We start from the raw sequence: 23257 nt of genomic DNA on the forward strand, positions 1-23257 counted from the left end.
GTGGTACGCAAACGGATGGGACCCACAAGACTCACAGTAGCGATATGGCACAGGGCGCTGAAGTCACTAGGATGGGAAGGGAGAATAACCAAACTTACTTCCCTGTGGGACTCCCGGGCGCTGGGGAACCTACGAAATAGCAAGGGCTTCTCCCAATGGGATGAGATAGGCCTGTCCACGGTAGGAGACTTGTGGGAACGGGGCACGGTGATTCCATTTACACAGCTGAGAGAACAATATGAGTTGGGTCCACGGGAAGAGTTCAGATATGCCCAGATTCGGCAGGCGCTGCTCACAGCCATCCCCCCCCAGAGACGGAGGTACCAGAGGCCTCCCCGCTTGAAGCCCGCCTCCTTACGGACTTTATGTCAGAGCGAGCAACCTCGCTCACATACCGTAAGTTAAACAATTTGCCAGATCCCATGGACAAACTTAAGGAAAAGTGGGAGAGAGACGTAGCAGCTATGGATGAAAACGAGTGGAATGAAGCAGTGGCTTCGCCCAAAGAAGTAGGCATCTCAGCTAAGTTCCGGCTCATACAGCTCAAAATTCTACATAGAGTATATTAAACTAGAACGACACTACACCTCATACACCGCGCTCAACACCCATTCTGTCTCCGAGGGTGTGGGGAGGAAGGGACATTCTTCCACACGATATGGGACTGCCCACGCATTCAAGAATACTGGAGAGACGTATATTGCGCACAATATCACAGACTATGGGGACCTCCCTGGTCCCTGAACCACGAAAATGCATACTTAATGTGTGGGACCCCAATGATTTGTCCAGACATGGCCAGCAGTGGGTCACCCTGGGCATGGTCATATCTAAAAGGGACATAGCACAGAAATGGGGGGCAACAGAGGTGCCGACGAGAACACAATGGTGTGAGAACATGGACAGGGTAATGATCACGGAAAGGGAGGTGTACGCTAGCAGGGCCTGCCCGAGAAAATGGAACAAGATCTGGACCCCGTGGAACACATACCAGGGTGACATTTGTGAACTCTTACCAGAAGACGAACCAATATCATCTGATGAGGAAGGGGAGGACGATTAGTGATCCTAGGAAGGGGTTGAGTGGAGGTAGGGGTAAGAACTGAGGGAGACCGTGGGAGTCGGGAGGGTTGAAACAGAGGGACAGACAGGGCAAGTACCCAGTAGGAACTTCCATGTACACATATCCTTCGTACTAAACACTATGTGAGACCTTGCAGACCTAAATGCAGAGTAATTTGTCAGAAACTTAGCACAGCACAATGTATGCGGACTCACTTCAGCATGTGACGACCTACCTGTGATTTCTTTGTTGATTTTTACGTTGTTTATTGTTGAAAAAACAAAAAAAACAAACCTATCCAAATTAGTACACTACTTGTGAATGATGTGCCTTTACTGAAGTGCGAAATAACCAAACCACGAAAACAACAGCAAATGTATGGACTTTTCCAATAATTAGACTATTGTGGCAATGGTATAGCGGCCGGCCCGTTGGGTTGTAGGCCAGAAGCTGTGTAAGACAAAGGAGCAATAAAGGTTTTGGAAAGAAAAAAAAACAGATATGCGTAGCCACGCGTGTCTGCGCAGAAGAACGCTGGTATTGATAGACCTGGCCGTTGTATCGGCTGCGTCTAGCGCACATTTGATGGAGGCATTTGTAATGAACTTGCCTTCCTGAGGTCGTTAGCCTGCGCCTTAAAAGGTTATGGTAGGTGTTGCATTAGACTTTCGAGCTGGTCGTAGTGTGCTCTGTCGTATCTTGCTAGAAGAGCCTGTGTATTCGCAATTCTCCATGAATTTGCGGCTTGTGAAGCTACCCTTTTCCCTGTGGCTTCTAGTATTTCAGATTCTTTATCAGAGGGGGAGCATCTCCTGTTGTCTGAGTTTGCCCGTTTACGAGCATTTGCAGCTACTAATGAATTTAAAGGCAACTGTTTAATATAAGTAGGGTCTGCTGGGGCTGCCCTATATTTTTTCTCAATCCTCTGAGCACCCGCGCCCTAGCAGGATCTTTAAATAGGTCTGGTGCGTGCTTTAGGACCCCTTAGCATAGGAAGTGTTTTTACCTTTTTTTCAGAAGTGGGGAAAGTGTCAAATAAAAAGTCCTCCTCTATAGGGTCAGTGTGCATGTCAACCTTGTCATATTTGCTGCCCTGTCTAGAAGTTGATTAAACATGATAGTGTTGTCTGTAGGCGACGGTTTTGTAGGGTATGGGGAAGTGTCTGGGATGGGTTGCGCTTCGTCAGGATCATTTTGGTCATCCCATGTATCATCTTGTGGATCAGGATCCCCTGGTTCATCATAAGTGTACTGAGGATCTTCCCCCATGTCCTCTCCCTCATTGGAATCAGAATGTGTGGGAGAGTAAGGTACAAAAGGCATATCAGGAAAAAAAGGAGTAAAAGGTCTTGAGGGAGATGTCCCAAAGTCATCGGAGTCAGATTGGTCCTCATCTGTGACGATCTCTAGATCAGAGTCGGCAGCTTCGGGGAGATCTTGTTAGTCCTCGAAGATATTCTCCAGTTCCGGTGCAGACTTCTGCATCTCTTGCCTGGCAGCCCATCGATTCCCGATTGTTTTCTTGGATCGGAATTGGGCACACGCTGGGCAATTTTCTTCTTAGTGTTCAGGTGACAAACACTTGTTGCATACTGTATGCTTGTCAGTATGAGGGAATTTGAAGTGGCATGGTGGGCACCTTTTAAATGGACTCTTTTCCATCGAGGAAAGTTGCACGTGGCGTCGATAAGGCCCAACGGCCCGCGTCGACGACCGTATCAAGATGAAAAGTTTAATGGAGTCGAGTGGTACCGAGCGAAAACAAAACAGTTGAGTTCGAAGGCCTTTTGGCCTTAGAAAGTAGTTAGTTTCGGTTCCGAAGTTGGAGTATAGGAAATAACATCCGAACACAATGGCGGAAAAAAACAATCTAAGGATGAAGTGGATGCCCATGCGCACTGTAGTCCAAGGGAGGAGTCACCTATCTCGTGATACTTCGAAGACTCTTCCAAGACAACAAGGTACAATCATCCGGACCCAACACTAGGCGGCGATCTATGCTAAGATATGAATTCAGCAGCCCACATGCCTCGAACATGATATTTTGCTCTAATCTTACTTAGTTCTCTTCCAGGAGAATCCTCAAAGTCATAAGCAACACTCCCACCTCCCAAAACAGAAACTATTACAGCACTCAACAATGGCTTCACCCTGGATTCTCAAGTTCTGTAAAAATTACTGGACCTTACCGTTAACTCTGAGCCATAATGAGAAAGAGGGGATACTCTGAGGTTCTTAAAGACACAGAGCCCGTTTTCTCTGCTATGCATCACAGCACACAAGGTCTCATATTCCCTTTTAAAAAAGGCTTGAGAGATTTTCTATGGTCACTTTTTATTTTTAATAGGGACGCATTTTTAATAACTGCTTTCCTTTAAAATGAAAAAGTAAAGAAATCTGGCCATTTTTAACCTTCCAGTAGGCTACAAACATTTATGAAAGGCACTATGGTACAAAGTTTGTTATACATATACAATTAATTTTTAAAGTGCTCCAGGATCCCCGCATGTGGGCAGGACTATTCAGTGCTCATGACTGATGAGTATTCCCCTGGAAGAGAACTAGAATTACAGTTGAGAAACCTTTCCTTCTTCTGCCATCTTCAAGTGCAGAGAACTGCCCCTAGTTAGCAGAAGCAGGGCCTTCTTGATACAAAACTTAATTTTGTAAGACTTATCAAGGCCACTAACATTTTGTAAATCTGCACGTAAGCAGGGTTGCAGCCTAACGAAGGCAAACGGTTATCATTTACATTCCATCATCTTTTTGTTCAATTGTGTAAGCCAAGAAATTGTGCAGTCTGCAAGGATTCTTTAATAGCCACTGGAGGAAAAAAATCAATGAAAATGAAACTATGTAAAACTCCATTTTAACTCTAGTAGCTTTCTAAATACTAGACTACGGACTGATCACTCTAGCTGAAACAGATCGAATCTGCCATGCTGAGCAGGCCTCTGTACACTATGGGGAGACAAAAACCACCCGAGACACGGCTAGCACTGCAATTGTGGGAACCTACTCATTTCTTCAGAGGTGCTCTAACACCCAAAAGTAGGAGTTTTTAGGGGCTGAGGTGAGTATCTCCAACACATCCGGTTTAAAGGCCAGAACTTGTCCAAAGGAAGAGTTGACAATCCCAAAAAAAAACTTTAGAAAAAGGGTCCAACACAGGAACCAGATTCAGAGGAAGAAAAATCTCCAATTCAGATCGCTTCTTACCATGAAGGGAGGTGACCTTAGGTTTTTTGTGCTACCACAATTTAAAGCGACTTCAGGAGCAGGAGTGAGTCATTCCTATGGAATGAAATAGACTTGCTCTTAAATTGAGTTTACCATCAGCATGTCCCGTCATACAAGTGGTTTGTGTAAGCATTGCTCAAGATATGACATTCTGGAAGTCAAGACATTACAGAGACTGTAGCTGAAAATATATAATCAAAAAATCAGGCACTCTCAACAGGGCTTGAAGCCCAAAAACTGCCAAGGGCACAATATTCCAAACACTCACAACGAACTTGAAGGTTAGTCTAAAGAAAAGTGAAGAAACAGAATATATACAAAAAGGCTGCATACCATCACCCACCAAACCAGTACAACTGCAGCAATTACTCTTTGGTAAACAACAAGAGTCTATTGTAGATCTTAATATTCAGGACTTTCGCGTTGTCACAAGCTGGTTAATTAAGCTGTTTTTCATGTAGAGAAATAACAAGGGTCAATAAAGAATGAGTAGCAGAACTTTATGTTCTCTGTACATACCATACATTTATAGAATTTTCCAATACTGTATGCAACATAAATACAATGATAAAATACTGGAGATGCAGAGGGTTTTAACAGCAGCCAAAAATTTCACTTTGTACACCCTGGATAAGGAACCTGAACGAGTCCTGCTTGCAAGTTACCCTTTCCCCACATATGCATCTTTCTCTCACAAAATAGCCCCCCAGAACTGTGTGGCCAGGGAGGCAATGCCTGCATAGCCTACCCCCTCCAACACCCCCCTTTATAACTGCTACCAAATCTTTCATGTTCTTTGGCAAGCAGGGAGGCTCTTGGGGGCAGACAGCACTGGATCATGTGGCACAGGCAAGCCCCATATGTTACATAAAAAGTAAATTAGCTACAAAACAATCATTCTTTGCTGTAACTACCCTCAGTAGGAGAGTAGCTTCATATGTTAGGGTGCCAAATCAGTACAATGCTAATCAACCCACAGATCGTTGGTTCCCCCATACAAACCAATTCTCTAATAAGTCTTGACTCCTTTCCTCAATCCCCCTTGCTCCTGAAAGTCGTTTCAGGTTTGTTCCCTGTTGCCTTGCTCTACATGGAGCTGGCATGTCACTGATACAACAATAGAAATTAGAATACTGGTTAAAAACTTAGTGAATCTTTCTTAACACCATTCTCAGTATTCCAACACCCTAAACTAAAACGTTAAAGTAGGTTCATATTATACAGCTCAAGTGGCATGGATACAAACACAACAATCTTGATTGCAGATATATGGCTGAGAATTGTCAAAAGCCCTGAAGAAAAGAGCACATCCTTTGATGGCCAATAACGTAGAGGGCAGGCAATGCCTTAACAACATGGGCACAAACCTACGTGCACAGCAACATCCAGCTACTCAATCTCTCCTAGCCCCTCTGTGGCATGAAAATTACTGGAGTGCAACTTTGTTTAGCAACATAAGCTTATAACTAGTTTTGTGGGAAGTAGACTCACCAAACCAAGTGTATTATTGTCACTCCCATAACACAATTGTTGTGAGTAGGTCCCAAGGTTATCAAAATACACATTAAAATATGCCAAATCCTGTGGTCATCTTTTATTATCTGACCACAAGGCAAAGTACACAGAGCTTTGATGGGCCTATACAGTCATCATGGCAGAATGCCCCACATCCTTTACACATAATCATGGCTTTAAGGCGACAGGAACAATGCAGAGATATCTGTTCAACACCAGCACTCTGTGCAAACATTTGAACCGAAAGAGAAGCAGTGATGGAATCTGGCTGATTAGAAAGCTGCAAGGCAACGTTTTTGCTAAATCGTGGGACAAGACTGCTGGCGGCAGCACAGTGACACAAACCCCTGCTTAACTTCAACAGCTTCCCATAAAACGATTTTTTGATGTTCAGCTGTGAGGGCAGCGATGAAGGTTCTAGGGTATCCTGGCTGCATTTCACAGAGCCTCTGGGAAAGCCAAGGTCTGCTACGTCAATAACCAGTGGAGCACCTTGAAAGTCTTTCAGTTCAACTGGAGAGATAGGATTCTCCATTTTGGTCTGAACACTTTCCCTGAGGGAGCTAGAAAGTATTGGCAGATTGTTTTTCATACTAACAAAGTCATGCTGATAGTCCTCTGGTAACCAATCTTCCTGTGCACCTACTTGGGTACCACCATGCAGAAACCCATGCCCACGAGCACATATAACATTTGCCTGTATTGTCCGTGAAGCTCGCAGAAGACCTTCTGATGTGGATACATTACCTGGTAATCGAGAGTCTAAGAGGTTTATATCTTGAATATCTGGGTAACTTTCATCATCAGAGACTGCACCTGGAAAAAAATCAGTACTGGAGGTAAGACGACTAGGGGCACCGGATTGGTGGGCACAAATACGGCTTTCCTTTTTAAACAAATCACGGGACAGTGCTGGGGGGTGTTTTATGAAAGCAAGAGGGATTTCCTGATTTTCAGGGCTACAGGGAGATATTGCTGCCAATAAGGACAAGTTTTCTGAAAGACCCTGTTCACTCACACCCTTTAGGAGTTCCTGCGAGAGATTACCAGACACAAACTGCATACCATTTTGTGGAGTAGGCTGGTTCTTAAGCTCTTCCTGTCTAGGGAACAAACTAGTAGCGTCATCATTCATAGCCCTTAAGAAATTTGGACCAGAACTGCTAAATGGAGGTGCAGCAAAAGGAAAGGATAACTCTTTTTTTGGCTTCCCATCAGGCTGAACTGTGGACCAGGCCTTTGTCAAAGAACTGTTCTGCAACAATTGTACCATTAACGGATTAGTGTAATTAATTGAGGACATAGGGTTCACATTTGAAGATTGTCTCGGGCTCTCAGAAGTGGTAAGAAAAGTAGACCTCAAAGAACTACAAGCGCCAGAAGCATTTATCAACAAATCCAGAGGCTTAGACCCACTTTCAAATGTTTCTTTTTGAGAACAGTACGTGGAACAGGACAGATCTTCCTCTCTGAATGTTTTTACAAGCTCATTTACTTTACACACACTTACATCCAATGCAATTTCTCCACCACTCTGTAGAGAGGATTCATTTTCTGTGCCTGCCTTCAAGAGATCGGTTTCACGTTTAGACGAGGGCTCAAATGAGCTTTCCCGTTGACACCAGGATACACTTTCCACACTGCTAATAACCTGTTTTTTTATTTCTTGACATTTCTTCCTCAGATCTTCCAAAGCAACTTCTTGATCACCAAGACCTTCCAGCGTGACATGGAGAGACAGAGATTCTACTATTGTGGTTTCATTGATCTCCTCCCTGTCATGAATGTCACACGACACTGCATCCATGATGGAGTCCAGTTCAGGAAATGTTTCAATTTTAGTCTTTATTTCATTCATGGTCGCTCTGCCACTGACCCCTTTAGCAACATTTAGACACAACACAGCATTTTGTCCAGTTTCATTAAGTCCTATTCTGTTCAATGGTTCCTCACATTCTTTAATAGCAGATGGTGAGTTGCTAGTAGCCAATTTCGAGCTGGAGCAAGAACTGACCACACCAAAAGTGTGGGTCTTTTTCAAGTGCTCTGAAGCACTTTGGACATTCTCAACAATAGTAAATGCTGGTCTCTTTAATACACCGTGGAGGTTTTCAGTTTCTACAAATACTCTTTTCAGTTCCGTCTCCTGAGAGTTAGAGTGAAGAATGCAATCAGCTTTCAAGTTGCTGCTTTGAGAATACAAAGCTGTGTCCTGGATGCCAATCACCGGAGGTGAAACTTTGGTATGTACAAGTGATCCTTGAGAGGATGGAGCACCCAGCTGATTGCTGACAGTCGTAGCATGTAAACCTAGGTCGATCTTGAAGTCGAGAAGAGATTCAGAATTAATTTTTGAAAGGTCAGAGTCCTGTTTCAGGGACAAGTTAAATTCTTGCTCAGAACAACATTTGAGATATTCATTGGCTGTAGAGCTGATAGCAACTGGCTTAAGAGTATCAAGATTATTTACATCTAGCCTACTGGACAAGAATAGTTGTGTTCGTTGAGTATTTGACGTCCGATTTCTACAAGTTCGCTTTGATGCCCTTGTGTAGTAACTGGCCTCTCTCCCTCCCCCTCCTTCGTCAGACCCTCTGCCCCCTCCGGGCCCACCACCACCACCGATGGCAGTGCGAGCAGCCTCTCTCTGGGCACGGGCACGAAGAACACGGGTCTTAATGTTGGAATTGTTCCTGAACCCAGACCTGCCCCGCCTGGGAGACTCAAAACTTGGGATATCCTGGGAACAAATCTTGTATGCTGGCTGACCGTTAACCACCCAGGGTGGTTTGATCCGTGAAAGATGAATCTGAAAAAAAAAAAATAAAGACCTGTAAAATATCAAATGTAAATTCACTCCACAAATACATAGATACCTTTCTATAGTTTTAGTTCTCAATTCAGGTAGACATTAGTTGCTCGTTTTCATCAGTATTCATTATACATTCAAGCACTAGGTAAACAACAAAAATACACTGTAAATGAATCCATTCACTGAATGAATAACTAGTCAGAGTGGTTACTTTTTTAATCCTTACCCATCATCCACCTTCTTCTACATTAATTGACTAACTTTGCCAAACAAAGGAGAGAACAAGATGACTTTTGGATAAGCTTCAGTTGAGAACTTTGAGCATGGACACATGCAGGACCTCCCTAAGGCCTCACATTTTAACATATCAGCAGTTTCACAAACGGATACTTGCCATTATGGTCTAGGTAAGGGCCGTTTTATGTATTGTAGAAATTGCCTAAAAGGTTCCCATTATTCTCCCTCCATCTGCCGATAGTCACTACTGGTCATTTCCAGGGCACTAATCTGAGCCTCAATCTGGATAAATCTCTGGGGTCTCGGTACTGTGAAAGGGGTTTACCATCTGAGAAAATACAAAACCTTTCATTTACCAAACCGCTGCTGGAAGGGAATCCAAAATCGGCTCCACAGGCTTCACCCGTTATATGGTCGTAGTGGTGCCACAGACACGAAGGCTGAGCTTTAGTAGTCCGGATCTTCAATGAAAGCTGCGACAAGGCAGGAGCCTGTGCAGAGACAGGAATGGCATCTGGGTCAGAGCTCAAAAAAATTGCCAACCCAGCTCGATTAAAGGCATCCTTGTGGACTAGTCCAGAGGTTACGAAGCCGTCCTGAAAGTGTCCAAAACATGTCCTGTCTTAAGGACTCTACCAGGTAAAGATTAGCGGATGGTCAGGAAGAACAAGTTATTTACCTTTGTTAAAGCTCTTTCTGGTAGAAACTATCTAACCTCAGATTCCTCACCTTTTGAATACTTTCCAAGACAAAAGACTGGATCTGTAAGCTTTCGAGGAGTACCTCTGCACACCAATAGGTGCTGCCATGCGGCTCTACACCGACACCGCTCACCTCTGAAAATGAGGTGCCTAGTCAATAAAGGCACCCCCCGGAAGCGGTCGGGCGGCGGGTTGGGCTCCGCTACTAGGCATGTGTCACACAGGTTCGCCTGTGCGGCGATATACCCCTGGGGAGCTTCGCTCTCTTTTTAATCCAGTTTGTGGCTGTTGCACTGTCTTCCCTGGCCGCCACCGAGGTAAGTCCACCTGCCCTGGCTGTGGCTGGCACCCCAACCGCGCTCAGTCATTGTCCCCTAACAATAACATTGTCAGTGCTGGTTTTCCCTGCATGTTATTAAACACGAGATCGGCGGGTAGACATGCACAGGACATTTTTGAGCTTTTGGATACGATAAAGCCATTTTGTCTTATGCTAACTGAGACGTGGTGGGGTGAACTCTCCAACCCAGATGACGCCATGGCTATCCCGCCTGATTATAACATCTTCAGGAAGGATAGAGCGAAGGGAAGGGGTGGTGGAGTGGCACTGGTGGTGAAGAAAGGCACGTCCTGTGCCATCTTGCCAGTGGAGGACATCCGCGGCTCGGAGACCCTTGCTTTTTCTATCACTCTGTCTCCGCACCAATCAGTTAAGGGATTACTGGTATATAGACCGCCTGGTCCACCCGGAACGTTCTTTGAAGATCTGGACTCCGTGTTGCTGGGACTAGCCCTGAAAGCGGAACATTGCATCGTGGCAGGGGATTTCAACTTCCGGATGGATGATCCGTCGGACCCTGCCGCTATTAAACTTTCAGAGGCTATGGCCCCGCTGGGACTGATCCCTTATCTGCAGGGGCCTACGCACGACAAGGGGCATACCCTCGACCAGGTTTTCTCGTCATCCCCGCTTGAGGCGATAGAGATTATCCCGGTACTATGGTCAGACCATTTGCTTGCCAAATTTTCGATCAAAGGCATAGCTAAATCGGCTGCTGCTCTGTCACAGCAGCAGGTTCGAGTCCATAGGGCCTACCATCGAGTGACCCCTGCGATGCTGGCCCAGGCCGCCTTGGATCACCCCTGCCCCCTTTCAGGCGACCTGGAGAGGGATCTGGAGGCCCTGCAAGTATGGCTTTTAGACAGGCTAAACGATCTCGCCCCGGAATTGACACCTCGCCTGACACCGAAACGGGTCTCCGCGCCTTGGTTCACCGCAGCACTGTCGGCTATGCGGCTGCAGTGTAAGGTGGCCGAAAGAGCCTGGCGGGCACAATACGATACTGCGGCCAAGCTGACCTATAAGACGGTGGTTAAGGCCTATCACCGGGACATTCGCCTGGGAACAAAAAGCCTACTTGGCAGGGAGAATAGAAGCCGCTTCCAACTCCTGTAAGGAGATTTTCTCCATAGTGAGAGAATTTATATCCCCACGGTCCAATACCGCTGATGAGAGGCCATCTGATTCCTGGGCTTCGGATCTTGCTGATTTTTTTTACGAGCAAGATCCAACTTATACCGGATTCTTTTCCATCGGTCGTATCAGCGGGCCTGATTAACCCCGAGGCCAACTTGTCTCCTCTGGCTTCGCCAGGTTTGACGTTGGGCGTGTTTCCACCTATCTCTGCCCCTGCCTCTTTAGCCCTTATGGGCAATCTCAAATCGGGCTCGCCTCTGGACCCGTGCCCCGCTAAATTTCTGGCGAAAATTGCAGAGGTGATTATTCCGCTGGCGAACCCGCTATTGAATCTCTCGCTGAGCCAGGGAGTGGTTCCGCAGGCCTGGAAGCAGGCGATGGTAATTCCGCTGCTCAAGAAGCCTGGCCTAGATCTGAATGCCCCGGTCAACTACAGGCCTATTTCTCTGCTGCCGGCTCTTACGAAAATTGTGGAAAAGCACGTTCAGGCGGTGCTCTCCAATTTGAGAGACTAATGAGATCTTGCACGCCACCCAGTCGGGCTTTCGTCCACATCTCAGCACAGAGACCGCGCTCCTCGAGGTATCAAACCATTAAAGGGGTTCTGGACTCTGGGGGCAAAGCCATGCTGGTGATGCTGGATTTGTCGGCGGCTTTAGACACCGTCCCTCATGATGGCCTTCTCGTAAGACTTTATGAGATAGGTCTGCGGGGGACGGTGCTCAGCTGGTTTTCTTCCTTTCTAGCTGGCCGCCGGCAAACTGTCTGGGCCTCGCCAGATTCCGCCGTGATGCCGCCTCTGGGAGTCGGGGTTCCACAGGGCTCTATTTTGAGCCCGACCCTTTTTAACATCTTCATGACCCCTTTGGCGGCGTCGTTTGGGGCCCAGATCGTATCCTACGCAGACGACACCCAGCTCCTCTTCTCGTGTAAGAGAGGAGGAGACTTTGACGGGGAGAGTATCCGGGATTGCCTTGGGGCTGTTTTTCAATGGTTCCAACTGAACAGCCTCAAGTGCAATTCCGATAAGTCCGAGGTACTCTTCTTTGGGTGTGACACGGAGCCAGATTGGCAGGCTTGGTGGCCCATCAAGATGTTCCCTCCGTCTTGTTCTTCCCAAATTGCTAAGAACTTGGGGGTCAAGATGGACAAGGGGCTAACGCTGAAATCCCAGATCCTTGGGGTGTCGGGCACCTGCTTCGGCCTCCTTAGGATGCTGCGGAGGTTTCTTCCCCTTTTGTCTGAGGAGCACAGGAAGCTGACTGTGCAGGCCCTGATCGGCTCCAGGTTAGATTATTCGAACGTTCTTTACCTGGGCCTGCCAGAGTACCTGCTTCAGCGGCTCCAAGTGGTGCAGAATGCTGCCGCAAGAGCTGTCTTTGGCTTGAATAGACGTGCCAATGCAGCGGGCCTGCTGCAGACTTTGCATTGGCTTCCAATCCGCAAACGGATCGCCTTTAAGGCTTTGACTTTGGCCTACAAGGCCCTTCATGCGGTGGAGGCAAAGTACCTCCAAAAGAGACTTGCCTTTTATCATCCGGCTCGTTCTCTGAGGTCGGAATCCCTGTTCCTGGCGGCTGTCCCGCGAGTGAAGAGAGCTCGCCTGGGAGGTCGCTCCTTTGGACTACTGGCGCCACAGTTGTGGAACTCTCTGCCGCTCACTCTTCGGGGAGCCACCAGCCTACTTGCCTTTAGAAAAGGTCTTAAAACCTGGTTGTTCACCCAGTAGGCCGTGTGCCCTCTCTGCCTTCTGTTCTTTTCTTTTTTTAACCGTGTTATGTTATTGTGTTGCAGCCCTCCTTACTTAAAGCGCCGGGACACTCTTTTTGAGTAGCCGTGCGCTATATAAAAGTTAATATAACATAACATAACACAGACGTCCGTTGCTTTTGAGGTTATCCATACCCTAAGGCGCAGAGCTTTAATAGCAAATTGGTGGCGACCAGTGTGTAGATGTCCAGACTATGGATTTTTTTGTTAATGAACTGAGTTCAATTCACAGAACAGGGAGTAAGGGAGGGTGGGTAAGAACTGGCAACCAAGGGACCAGTGGGTGCCGCATCCACGTCCAGAAAAAAGCTAGAAACCCCGCTGAAGCAGTTTTATCTATTGGATGACACTGCCAGAGCCACTGAAGGATAGAAATGGCTGGTGTGGTTGGCGGGGCTGAGCAGACAAAGGCATGAGCATGTTATGTTCCGGCTTTCTTTTAAGTGCTCCAGAGCAGAACCCACGTTATCTCCAAAAAGGCAAATGTCAGATGACTGTACCTCACCAGAGAAAGTTTTAGAGTTTGTCCTGCAGGTGGGAGCTTGCACCACTAAGCACTATGGGGAAAGGTGATGGGTGAGAAAAGCAGGGGTCGTTGGCGTTAGGAGAATGGTGCCACACAATCTGGCAATTCATTGCGGGGCCAGAACACGGTTTTGCCCTGGCCCTAAAGGTGCACCAGTAAGAGACTCACAGTATTGTTCTGCCCTGGTTGGAGCACTTCAGTTAAAACGTTAGTTTCTACCTACAAGGTGGAGAGCTGTAAGGTGGAGAACCTTGGATGCCATTTGCATAACCACAGTGAAGGGAGCACTTGCTCTAGCTCCGGGATGGTGGCGAGACCAGGCCAGTATCTAGAGCGGTACAAATCCACTGGCATTATTGTGGCCCTCTTTGCAACTTTCCTCACGGTAGAGATGCCCATAGCGGCTCCAAGTGGTGCAGAATGCTGCCGCAAGAGCTGTCTTTGGCTTGAATAGACGTGCCAATGCACTGTGTACTGCCAACGTAAACTCATTATACACATCTATCCCCCATTCAGGAGGCCTTGAGGCCATGGAAGAGGCCATCTTGAAATTAGATATGGATGAACCAACCAAAGTTTTCCTGATGGAATTAGTAACCTTTACATTATACCAGAGCTACTTTAAACACCAAGATAACTGGTATTTGCAACTAGTAGGCACCAGCATGGGCAATTGCGCAGCTCCAGTCTACGCGAATATTTACATGGGTGAGTTTGAATATATCCACATATGATCCAATCCAGATTAGAGTAGAAATCTCAAAATGTATGTTCGCTACATCGACGATTTGTTAATTCTTTGGAAGGATACCAGGGAAAATCTGGAAAGAGCTCTTGCTACTCTGAACACCTCCAACGATCGCATCAAATTCACATGGAACATTGAGTCAGAATCCATTACCTTTTTGGATGTTAGGATTACACTCCAGGACAACGAAATCAACACAGACATATTTCGAAAATCTACAGATCGAAACAATACCTTACATTACACCAGTTGTCATCAGGCATCCCTCAAAAAGCACCTACCTACATCCCACCTACTCAGAGTCAAGCGCATCACATCGGATCCCACAGTGGCTGAAATTCGAATCAATGAAATGACTGATAGATTCCGCTTAAGAGGATATCCTAACCAAATATTAGAAACTGCTAAAAATCAGATCAAACCACTCGATCGCCAGGAAATTCTGGCCAAACCCAGATTGAAACCTAAAAGTGACCGCATGGTCGTTGTTTCGAAATTTTCTAATGTGAGTACGACATTCAGGAACATAGTACTAAAACATTGGCCGTTATTACAATTGGAAACTGATTTTAAAGACATGTTCAAATCCCAACCATTGTTTGCATACATAAGAGGAAAAAATCTGGGAGAAATTCTCAAACAAACTAAAACCACCAACTCTTCACATGGAACGAGACCATGCAATAATTGTAACAATTGTCACAATACATCACGGGCAACAAGATAACACATCCGATGAAAGGTCATGAAATCACTTTACATGTCACAGCCACGTGCAACACCATCAACGTTGTTTATCTTTTAAAATGTCAGTGTGGAAAGACTTATGTTGGGAAAACAAAGCGAAAAATCAAACTACGCCTCAATGAACATAAATCCAATATTCGTACTAACAATCAAAAATCGACTGTAGCAAGCCATTTCAATGAAATGAAACATTCTGTCTCACAACTCAAATACATGATTTTGGAAGTTATCAATAAAGTTGAGGGACGTGACAACAAAACTTACTCCAAAGAGAGAACTACTGGATTTATAGACCTCAATCCATGAAACCTCATGGGTTAAATGAACGGATCGAATTTTCCTGCTACCTATAATACCTTTGATTAACCCCCTGGACAGGGACATTAGTTCTGGACAGTCTCCTTTTTGTAGCATTAACGAACAAGTTACTTACCTTCGGTAACGATATATCTGTAAGAAACATTAGTTAGTGTTAGATTCCTTACCTTAGAATATCCCCAGGCGTCAGTCTGGATCCGGAAACTTTTGCGTAGCAGTACCCCTGCGCGTCGGTAGGCGTCGTCTGCAGGCGTCCCCTGCGGCTCCGCGTCCGTCGTCGGCGTCGTGCGCCGTGATGACGTCGCTGGAGTACATAGACGCCGCCTCCGCGCGCTGACGTCAGTTCTTTGCACACAGCATTTCCGCGCCAGGAGACGCAGAGCCATGAGAGAACCAACACTGGTGCCATGTAAAAACTAGGGCCCTGAAAGGGATGTCCTTAACCCTAGGTATCAGTTCCCAGAACGGGGAGGATGGGTGGGTTCGGTAAGGAATCTAACACTAACTAATGTTTCTTACAGATATATCGTTACCGAAGGTAAGTAACTTGTTCATCTGAAAGAAACACGTTAGTGTTAGATTCCTTACCTTAGAATACATACCCCAGCAATACCAACCCCGGTGGTGGGTCTGCGAACCAATACAAAACTACACCAGAAAGTCCTGGAGGACAGAACGGCCAAAGAAGCCATCCCTCCGGACTTGACTGTCCAGGCAGTAGTGCCTCGCAAACGTGTGCAGCGAGGCCCACGTAGCCGCTTGGCAAATGTCCTGCAAGGGGACTCCCCGGCCCAGGGCAGTAGTAGCCGCCGTGGCCCGAGTGGAATGGGCCCTCAGCCCAACAGGAGGCTCCTTCCGAGCCAAAGAGTAGCACGCTTTGATGCAGAGGACGACCCATCGAGAGATGGTTCGTTTACAAACCGCCCGTCCTTTCTTCGCACCCACGTAGCCAACAAACAGTTGGTCATCCACCCGGAACTGGCGTGTGCGATCCATGTAGAATGAAAGCGCACGTTTTGGGTCCAGACGGTGGAGCCGCTCTTCATCCTTTGAAGGATGCGGAGGCGGGAAGAAGGAAGGGAGGGTGATGGACTGCCCGATGTGAAAGGCCGAAACAACCTTGGGCAGGAAAGAAGGTCTAGTCCTCAAAACCACCTTATCAGGATGAATGGACAGGAAAGGAGGTTGGACAGAAAGAGCCTGGAGCTCACTCACCCTCCTGGCAGAGGTGATGGCAACCAGGAAAGCCGTCTTCAAAGTCAGGAGACGGAGAGGACAAGAATGAAGGGGCTCAAAGGGAGCACACATCAGGAAAGTCAGAACCAGGTTCAAATCCCACTGAGGCATCACAAACGGAACAGGTGGAAACATGTGAGTGATGCCTTTCAAGAACCGAGTTACAATCGGGGATTTGAACAAAGAAGGCTGATCAGGAAGCCTCAAGAAGGCTGAAAGGGCAGAAAGGTAGCCCTTGATAGTGCCCAGAGCAGAGCCCTGCTGGGCAAGAGAAAGAAGAAACAGAAGAACCTCCGAAAGAGGGGCAGAAAGAGGATCCACAGCCTTTGCTGTGCACCATGCCACAAATCTGTTCCACCGACAGGCGTATACCGACTTAGTGGAGGGACGCCTGGCTGCCAGAATAACATCACAGACTTCAGGAGGCAAGTCAAATGGCCTCAACTGCCGCCGCTCAATCTCCAAGCATGGAGGTGGAGACTGGACAGGTTCGGGTGGAGGACCGTCCCCTGCTGCTGCGACAGAAGGTCCTCCTGAAGGGGCAGGCGGATCGGGGGACCGACTGACATGCTGAGTAGCTCGGGATACCAGTACCTTCGAGCCCAGTCCGGAGCCACAAGGATAACTTGGGCCCGGTCGCGCCTGATCTTCTTCAGCACTCTGGGCAGAAGTGGTATAGGCGGAAAGGCGTATAACAGACCGCAACTCCACTCGCGCCGAAAGGCGTCGCCGTGCGAGTGCTGTCTTGGAAACTCCAACGCGCAGAACTGATGACATTGCGCGTTCTCTTCTGTGGCGAATAGATCTAACCAAGGCTCTCCCCATTGCAGAAAGATGCCTTGCGCCACGTCCGAGTTCAGACGCCATTCGTGATCCATCGAGCACCGACGGCTGAGTTCGTCCGCCCTGGCGTTCAGAGAACCTGCCAGGTGTTGAACCGTCAGAGTCACGCCCTGACGTTCCAGCCATTGCCAGAGGCGCAGAGCCTCCTGGCAAAGGGTCCACGACCCCACTCCGCCCTGTTTGTTGCAGTACCACATGGCGGTGGTGTTGTCGGTGAACACCTGCACTACACTCCCGTTGACAAAGGGGAGGAATGCCTTCAGTGCCAGACGAATCGCCCGCAGCTCCAACAGATTGATATGGAGCCGGGACTCCGCCGGAGACCAGATGCCTCTGATCTCTGCCTCTCCCAAGTGGCCACCCCAGCCCTGGAGGGACACGTCCGTCACGACAACGTGCTCCGGTTGGGGAAGGGAGAGGGACTTGCCCCTGACCCAATCGCGGTCCGTAAGCCACCACTGCAGTTGTCTCGCAGTGCCCTCCGAGATCAAGACGTGGTCGGACAAGTTGCCCTGATGCTGGGCCCACTGAAACTTCAGGTCCCACTGCAGAGCCCGCATCCGCCACCTGGCGTGATGCACCAGAAGGATGCAGGAAGCCATCAGTCCCAGCAGCCGCAGCGTCAACCTGACCGAGACTCGGGATAGCGGCTGAAAGATGGGAATCAAAGCCTGAATATCCCGAACCCGCCGTTCCGGAGGATAAACCCGAAACTGCGCCGAGTCCAGAACCGCTCCGATGAAAAGTAGCTTCTGAGAGGGACACAGGTGTGATTTCGGCACGTTGATGGAGAACCCCAGGTCGTGCAAGAGGTCTGCCGTCATCTGAAGGTGGTGGACGACTGTTTGGGGCGAGCCCGCCTTCAACAACCAATCGTCTAGGTAGGGGAAGACTGAAACCCCCAACCTGCGCAGATGGGCTGCGACCACCGCCATCACCTTCGTGAACACCCGTGGGGCGCTGGTAAGGCCGAAGGGGAGCACGATAAACTGAAAGTGCTCCAGGCCTACCGTGAACCGCAGGTAACGCCGGTGGGCCGGCAGGACGGGGATGTGAAAATAGGCGTCCTGCAAGTCCAACGCTACCATCCAGTCTTGTGGGTCTAGAGCAGCCAAGACCTGAGCTAACGTCAACATCTTGAACTTCTCCTTCCGGAGGAAGCCGTTGACGTTCCTTAGATCCAAGATAGGACGTAGGCCCCCCTTGTCCTTCTTGGGCACCAGAAAGTAGTGGGAATAGCAACCACGCCCTACTTCTGGCCCAGGAACGCGCTCGATGGCCCCCTTGGCCAAGAGGGCCGTAACTTCCTCCTGCAGAAGCGTCAAGTGGTCCCCCGACACACGGTGGTTCTGCGGTGGCATGGCTGGAGGAGAGGTCTCGAAGGGGAGGGAGTAGCCCCTTCGGACAATTTGCAGCACCCACCTGTCCGAAGTGATCGTGCGCCAGTGAGCGTGGTGATGGCGAACCCTGCCACCCACTGGCGTCACATGGGGCCGAAAGCACGGACTAGGAGGATTTTGGGGTAGATGCTGCGGGGGAAGGTGTGGTCTGACCCCGCCGTTGTCCCCGACCGCCACCACGGCGGTTTCCACGGCCGCCACCGCGTTGGAAGGATTGTTGCGGCGCGTGGCTGGCAGCACGTGTGGGGGCGCCCTTTCCTTGGCCACGAAAGGGACGAAACGAACCCGGTTGCTGACGCTGGGTCGAGAGACCCAAGGACTTGGCCGTGACCCTGGAGTCCTTGAAGCGTTCCAGCGCGTGGTCCGCTTTGTCACCGAACAGGTGACAGCCATCAAACGGCATGTCCATCAGGGTATTCTGGACATCAGCCGAAAAATTGGCGGATCTCAGCCAGGCGTGGCGACGAATCGCCACCGTCTTAGACATAGCTCTGCCCAGCGAGTCGGTCGTATCTAGACCACACCGAATTGAATACTTCGCTGCATCTCGGCCCTCAGCCACAGCCTGACCGAGCTTTGCCCGCACCTCCATGGGGCATTCTGGCAGCAGCTCCGCGACCGTATCCCACACAGAGTGGGTGTAGCGGCCCAAGAGGCAGGCGGTGTTGCAAGACCGCAGGCCCAAACTAATGGACGAGAAGACCTTTTTGCCAAATTGGTCATACCTCTTGGATTCCCGGTCGGGCGGGGCCGACGGGAATGCGGACTGGGAGGTCGAGGCCTGGATCACCAGACTCTCAGGAGTGGGGTGGGTAGACAGGTACTTGGGGTCGTCCGGACAAGGACGGTGGCGCCTGGCCACGTTCCGATCAACAGGCGCACCTGAAGCGGGCCTGGACCACGTGCCCAACAGAACGTCAGACAAGGCTTCATTAAACGGCAGCAGTGGCTCCAGTGGGCATGACTGCGGTTTGAAGACCTCGGTGAGGATGTTAGGCCTCACGGCCGCGACGGGGAGCTAAAGGTTTAAGGCCTTGGCAGCCCTCATCAGCACCACAGAATAGGCAGCTCCCTCCACCGATGCCACGGTTGGAGGAGAGATCAAGCCAGGGTTAGGAGAGTCGTCCAAACCACTGGCATCCCCCAAGTCACCTGTCCAGTCCGGGTCATACTGGCACTCGCGAGCCAGAGGGTCCTCGGACCCCTCCCAACCTTCACCGTACTCCTCATCCTCTCCGTATTCGGAGTCAATGATGAAGACCGGCTCCTCGGGGTTCATGGGCCCCATCGGCGCCGGGACCGGCGTCGAGCGACGCCCGTCTGGCGCCGCGTCCGGCGTCGGAGAAGGTAAGGGGACGGCGCCGCCCGGAGCCGGCGTCGGAACCCCACCACCGGCCGGAACCGGCAGCGGAGAACCGGCGCCGCGCGGGGGCGGCGTCGGGGGTAACCCCGATGGCAACGGCGCCGGGGAGGCCGGAAGACCACCTGGCGCCGATCCCGAAGGCCCCTGCGGCGCCGGGGTCGGAGCCGTCGGCGGCGCCGGGGCCGGAGCACCCGACGGCGCCGAGGCAGGGACACCCGAACCGCCAGGGCCCCCAGACGGTAGCACTGGGCCCGAAGGCCCCGTCGGAGAAGCGAGCGCCCTCATGGCCATGAGGAACGCCTCGATCTCCTCAGGCGTCGCGCCATGCCCAGGGACCGGAGGGTATGAGGCAGGCCGCGCCGGCGACTCTCGCGGAGCCGCGGGGTTGGGGTCACCCGAGCCCCCGGCCGCATCGCGCGAGCGTCGGGGGGAGTCGGGGGTACGATGACGACGCCCCGACTTCTTGTGCTTCCTACCTGACGAGCCTGACGAGTGGTGTCGACTTCCGGAGCGCCCGGCGCGGCTCCGCGACCGCTCCCTCGAACGCTCTCTCGACCTCCGGCCGGACCGGGACCGCTCCCGGTCCCGACGTGGGGCCGACAACCGGAGCTCCAGTAGCTTGCGGGACCGCTCCCGCCTAGCCTTGTTGGTAAGGGCCCGGCAGTCGACGCAGGAGTCCACGTCGTGGTCGGGGCCCAGACACCGGAGACAGAGGCGGTGATGGTCTGTGACCGACATCGTGCGCTCACAGTCATCGCAATTCTTAAACCCAGGCATCCTATCAGGCACAATAGAGAAAAATCGAAAAACTTGGTCAAAGACCGGAGTACTGCTCTTCAGATCTGCGTCCACTGGCGCGGAAAAAAGAAGAACTGACGTCAGCGCGCGGAGGCGGCGTCTATGTACTCCAGCGACGTCATCACGGCGCACGACGCCAATGACGGACGCGGAGCCGCAGGGGACGCCTGCAGACGACGCCTACCGACGCGCAGGGGTACTGCTACGCAAAAGTTTCCGGATCCAGACTGACGCCTGGGGATATTCTAAGGTAAGGAATCTAACACTAACGTGTTTCTTTCAGATGCACCGATTATGCTTTTCCCATACCTTAATATACCTTTTTGCTTAAGTTGCATTTATCACATGTAACATTCATTATTTGTGCGTTTATTTTATTCCTGTACATATTCGTAAGCACTTCTGGTTTCCACTCACAGAATACAGTCCTATTTTTAACTCTATGTTTCTGATCACGTGACCGGCACATCGGGTTAGATTCTCAATTCCACATTAACTTTACACGCCACTGCCGAGCGTACCTCGATCCAGGCCGTACACGTTTGGAATTCCACATTGATTATCTTCTTTAAACGTAAGTTACCATGGCACCGCTTTGGATCACTAACCAGAGCAGAACAAGCATGCACGGACCCCGTTACATTTAACATAAGCAGCGTTCAGCGCCCGATTTTAAACACAGAGGTACATCAAGCAGCATTGCTTTAGAAACTTGTTTTACCTAAGTAAACTTGGCATCATTCAACCGCGTAACACCACTACCTGTGTCTCACCTGTTCTAGAGTTGTTCTTTTCACGTACACCAACGGTAACCTTTTAACAGCACGTTTTAATTTTTCATTGTGCACCCGCCCATTGATATCATGCAAAAGTTATCGTATTTTTAGGATATTTATTATTGTATGTATGATGGTATATTTGTTTAACATTTAGGAGGAATATACATAGGTGTTTTCTTATGTCGTTTTCTTTAGATGCTCCCAGATGAAGGGCAGCAGCCCGAAATGCATTGGGCTTGGAGGAAATAATTACTGATATTTATGATTCACATTTAGCATGTGGGGAAACCTACTTCAATGACTTTATTGAATTAAAACATTACCTACAAAATTTGAACACATTCGTGAAGATTGTTTTTTCAAGAGTGTGGAGGTACATAATCCTCTGATACCAGTGTGCCCTAAGGGATGCAATCAATTTTCAATTGACAGCACCTCATTTCTTATAACAGAGATACCCCTACTACAGAACTGGAGTTACAGGACATAAACTACTCTTTCTGTAGTAGGGGATCTCTGTGTATAGTCATAATCTAGTGAATAGAATGGCAAGCCCATCTCCACACCAAAGCGGCGGTGGAGAGAAAATAAGTACACCACCACTACTGTGCGAACAGATTTCGCAGCGAAGCCTGCCCAACCTGAGCGTCTGCCCTGGAATCGGTGTCCAGACAGTAATGCTTAGCAAAGGTATGGACCGACTTCCAAGTGGCCGCCCTGCAGATTTCTGCAATAGGAACATTACGTAACAAAGCAGTCGTGGCAGCTTTGCCCCTGGTGGAATGAGCCTTAGGTTTACCCCCTAAGGTCTTATTAGCCTTTTGATAACACAACTGTATACAGGACACAATCCACCTCGAAATGGAGTGTTTCGAGGTAGCAAGGCCTGTTCTGACCGATCCATAGTTGATAAACAATTGGTCTGACCTACGAATATCCTTGGTTTTATCCAGATAAAATTTCAACACCCTCCTGACATCCAGGTAATGTAGAGACCTTTCCGCTGGAGAGGAAGGATTCTAAAAAAACGTAGGTAAAGTTATGGTCTGGTTAAAATGGAAATCAGAAATAACCTTAGGAAGAAATTTAGAGCGAGTACGCATAACAACCTTAGCAGCATAAGGTTCTTGGCAACACAAAGCCTGAATTTCACTCACCCTGCGGACCAATGTAATGGCCACAAGGAACGCCGCCTTCCAGGACAGGTGCTGCAACGAAGACTTATGAATAGGTTCAAAAGGTTCTCTCATCAATCTGGACAGCACCACATTCAATTCCCAGGAAGGCGAAGGAAGCCGGACAAGAGGAAATACTTTCTTCAAGCCTTCCAAAAAATCCTTGATCACAGGGATCTGGAATGAGGTGGTCTGTGAAGGGCATTTCCTGTAGGCAGTCAGCGCAGCGAGATGAACCTTAATAGAATAAAAATTAAGGCAAGACTGCGCCAAATGTAAAAGGTACGGAAGGATGACATCTTCCTTAAATGTCGTTTGATCATAGTTCTTGGACTTGCACCAGATGCAAAATCTCTTCCACTTGCACGCATAAGTCCTAGTGGAAGGTCTCTTGGCTTCCTTTAGTATGTCCATAAAATCTGCAGGGAGATTCAAATGGCCATAATTGCACTATCTCAGGAGCCATGGCGCCAAACTCAAAGACGAGAGATTGGGGTGCACCATCTGCC

At 49.2% G+C, this 23257-nt stretch overlaps 1 protein-coding gene across 3 annotated transcripts in view; it reads right to left on the reverse strand.

The window, feature by feature from the left end:
• Positions 1 to 4784: 4784 nt before the first annotated feature.
• The window catches only part of ASXL1 (ASXL transcriptional regulator 1), a 100678-nt gene continuing 82205 nt past the window's right edge, over positions 4785 to 23257 (reverse strand). For 2 of the 3 annotated variants that reach the window (XM_086932669.1, XM_086932668.1), the window contains one exon: positions 4785 to 8627. In XM_086932669.1, coding sequence (XP_086788795.1) covers positions 5901 to 8627 — 2727 coding nt within the window. In that variant the 3' untranslated portion in view covers positions 4785 to 5900. The remainder of the gene's footprint in view (positions 8628 to 23257) is intronic. The other variant, XM_086932670.1, reaches the window with a different exon arrangement.

Source organism: Lissotriton vulgaris, chromosome 7, assembly GCF_964263255.1.
Source record: "Lissotriton vulgaris chromosome 7, aLisVul1.2, whole genome shotgun sequence".
Taxonomy (NCBI): domain Eukaryota; kingdom Metazoa; phylum Chordata; class Amphibia; order Caudata; family Salamandridae; genus Lissotriton; species Lissotriton vulgaris.